Source organism: Triticum dicoccoides, chromosome 2B (genome assembly GCF_002162155.2).
Source record: "Triticum dicoccoides isolate Atlit2015 ecotype Zavitan chromosome 2B, WEW_v2.0, whole genome shotgun sequence".
NCBI lineage: Eukaryota > Viridiplantae > Streptophyta > Magnoliopsida > Poales > Poaceae > Triticum > Triticum dicoccoides.
The window spans coordinates 694,181,040-694,184,535 of NC_041383.1; the positions used below are offsets into that span (position 1 = coordinate 694,181,040).

Consider the following 3,496-nt stretch of genomic DNA (forward strand, 5'->3'; position numbering starts at 1 on the left):
CGCCGATCTCCACTCCCGCAAACCCATCCCCATCCCCGCCGGCGACCTCCTCCCCCACTCCTCGACTGCCCTGGCCTCCACCGGCGACTACCACCCCCACCGTCGACTTCCCTTCCTCCCGAGATGTACGGATGTGGCGAGAAGGATCGCCGGATCCCCACCGCGCCGGACCGGTGAGATCCAGCTCCTTGCTGATCCAATGGCCTCCGCGGTGGCGTGAGTCCTCCTCCTCGTTCGTGCTGTCGCCTCCTCCCTCACGGGGCGCACAGACGCCCTTCGGTCGCTGGGCGTCGGCGACGAGGCGGGGGCCGGGGCCGCCGCGCAGGGGGAGGACGCCGTGGACCTCAACCCCACCAGCTTGAGCGCCTTCCTCGCGGCCTCGCGGGAGCAGTTCGACGTCGTCGAGTTCTTCGCCCACTGGTCAGTCGCTCCCCAACTTGATTTGCGTTCGTTTTTATTCCATATGCGGATTGCTTCGATTCGATTTGGTCTGAGATCAATCCTTTGCACGTACGCGCTTGATCCAGGTTGCTCCATGAGAGGCAGGGCCAGTGGACCACCTGCAGCGCCTCGCGAGGCAGGGCCAGTGGGACGACGCCATCAAGTACGACGTCCGCTTCATGCCCAAGGTCGACGCGATGCTCGGCGAGGAGGGGAGGCTCCTCTTCAGCTTCATCAATGTGCACAGAACCATCCACTCCATCTCCATCCGCATGCTGCACGGCGCCCTTATGACTGAGTTTTATGAGCGCGACCTCAGCATGTATCCCAACGCCCCCTCCGGCGCCGTCAGGCGCACCCGCTTGCTCTCGGCCTTGCACCGCAACGAGAAGCTCAGGTGACTCGTATTTTTTTTCCTACCGTGTTCCATTATTCTGAGGGGTTCTGCATGCAAGTACGTCTGTATGTGTGAGCGTGTAGCATAGATAAAAGTTCAGGTTTTGAACATCTCTTCCTCTAATACAGGGCCGCCATCGACTGGCAACTCGTGAGGAACAGGGCTGCGGAGATCGCCAAGGATTTGATCGCCAAGACCCTCGAGTTCAATGACCTGCTGCGGTTGCCCAACTGTCGGGATAAGCCACACAACATTCTCCTTATCCGATCCTGCAGCAGGTATATATGCTCCTTCCTACTAGTAGTACTTAAATCTGAATCCCAGTGAGTATGCGATTGGTTTTCAGTTTTGCTGGACACATATGTGGATTCGGAACTGACTAGAACATGATGATTTTGTTAGCCCATTGAAGAATTACCCAACACATCAATACTCTGCCACACTATGTTGAGTTTTTTTAATCATGTGCGAGTTAATTGAAACTACAGTAGTCTGTTTAGTCCTAGTTCTTTGCAGGACCTTGTTCTGTTAGACTCAGCATAGAAGTATGCTATTCTTGTAGTGTCATGAGGAATAAACCTGCTGATTTCATATGTCGTCCTATGGAAGTCACCAGACTTTTTTTTATCAACACTAATTTCAGATAGATAGGTGCTGCTTACCATACCTAAGAGTGTAGCATGCTGTGAAGGGATACTCCAAAGTAGAAAATTAAAAGATGTTAGTAAAATAAGTATGCATCTATGTCTGGCAACATAAGCCTCTTGTCATGTCATGTATCTATTAACATGTTAGATGTTTTATTAAGTGAATGTTGTATTTCTTGAAAGCGTCGATGTACTGATGCGAACACTGCTTGTGTAGTTATGACTAATCAGTTTTCCCCTCTCTTATATAGGAGTTCCTAGGTCGAAGCAATTCGAAGAAGCTCGAAGCCCCTGTCAGCGACTTGCTTTTTATGTTATTGAACTTGTAATGCAGAATTTTCTTTGAATTTTGATGTAAGGCTGATCTTGGGAATTGGGTGTATATTTACTTGCTGTACTTGTTATTCAAATGCTGGTTGTACTTATTATACAAATGCTTGGAATTTAAATTTGTGCTAAATGTATACATAGTACTAAAAGAGGGCCTTGGCCCAAACGCTATTGGACCTTTAAAAGGCCACTGACCAAACATAGTTGAACTTGGTTTCAGCAAATACCAGTATATTAATTCTTGAAAATAAATAAAATGAACTGTAAAAAGGCCGAGTTATGAAATTAAAAGGAGAGCAAAAAAGGCCGAGGCTACAAAAAATAAATTGATTGTAATAGGCTGTGGCCCAGAAATTAAAAGCCCGAATAGTTGGGCCTGGCCCATATAGCTGACCAAAATTAATAAAAAAACATATGAAAGGCTGAATTGTTGGGCTAGGCCCATGTAGAAAACCGAATTGGACTGGGCTGAATCTTGTGCCACATCAGCTTGCCACGCTGGATGCCTACATGGCCTGGGGAGGTTGCTAGTGACCAAAACGCCACAGTGGACATATTTTGGTCATAAACGTCGACGACCATTCCAGAAGAAAGGTTGCTATAGTCAGTTTACGACCGCCAGCTTTTGACCTTCTGATTTTGGTCACAAAAAGGTCGCAAATGAAAAACCATGATCTTTCAGTGACCAATAGTGGTGGTCACAAGTTGACATCTTTCTTGTAGTGGATCACTGCTTCTCTGCTACTAGTGCTCGAACGCCCTAAACATCTATTGCAATGCTCTGTTACTAGTTTAATCAGTTTTGACAGTAAAATGCAGTTTCGACTGTAAAGTTCATTTTCTTAAGTTAAGTTCAGAGTGAACAGTACTTACAGCATCTATCAGAGCGGCCGTGGCGAGGCTGATGTGTTTTACATCTAGCACTTTTTGGTGATGTATTTTACATCATCTATTGCAGATGATATTAGGGTCCCACTTCAGATTAACGTTGTCTGTCTTGTCCTGCTTCAGCCTCGTCGCCGTACACCTTAGCGGAGCTGCTCCAACGACGGAACCGTCCATCACAATGGAGCAGTACCCTCGGCGCCATTTCCAGAGGCCTCGGATCTTCTTCCCCGCCTCCAAGTGTCACACCAGCATCATCACCATCCTCCACGTCCAACCCAATGATGTTGAGGTCCACAAGGCTATGCCAAAGAGGTTGTACACTCACCGCATCACTTTGTTACCCTGCATTCATGTCGATCCCTCAGGGATCCTTTTCTATGGAACTACTATTCATGCAAATCTGTTAGAAGGAGTGGAGCAAAGCAAAACTGGAGGATTTTTTTTCCTTTGGTGTCTCTTTCAAAGAAAAACGTAGGAATTTTATTCACTTGGACGTCCTTTTCAAATTAATATGGACGAAGAACAGAACTAATTGCATTACTGGCACAATAAGATTCTTATTTTTTTTCATTTTCACGTGGTTTGACTTTAATTTGACCATGTTTCTCCATTCCTGTGGTCTTCCAATTCATGTGAGCCTAACACCCAGGTTGACTGAAATCCTATGTTTCCAAATGCTCTGTTTTGCACGTGCATACCTATCCTATTCCTATGTTTTTCCTGTCCCCGCGTTTATAGAATCCTCCAATTCTAAGGAGCCCTTACAGATTTACTTCATTTTCAGATAGGCGTC

At 46.8% G+C, this 3,496-nt stretch overlaps 1 protein-coding gene across 1 annotated transcript; it reads left to right on the plus strand.

Moving 5' to 3' along the window:
* The first annotated feature begins 532 nt into the window (after positions 1–532).
* On the plus strand, positions 533–1,221 carry LOC119361160. Its single transcript, XM_037626507.1, has 3 exons — positions 533–838; positions 967–1,116; positions 1,185–1,221. Exons 1-3 carry the CDS (start codon positions 621–623, stop codon positions 1,219–1,221), a joined length of 405 nt encoding a protein of 134 aa, XP_037482404.1. The 5' UTR covers positions 533–620.
* Positions 1,222–3,496: the final 2,275 nt, after the last annotated feature.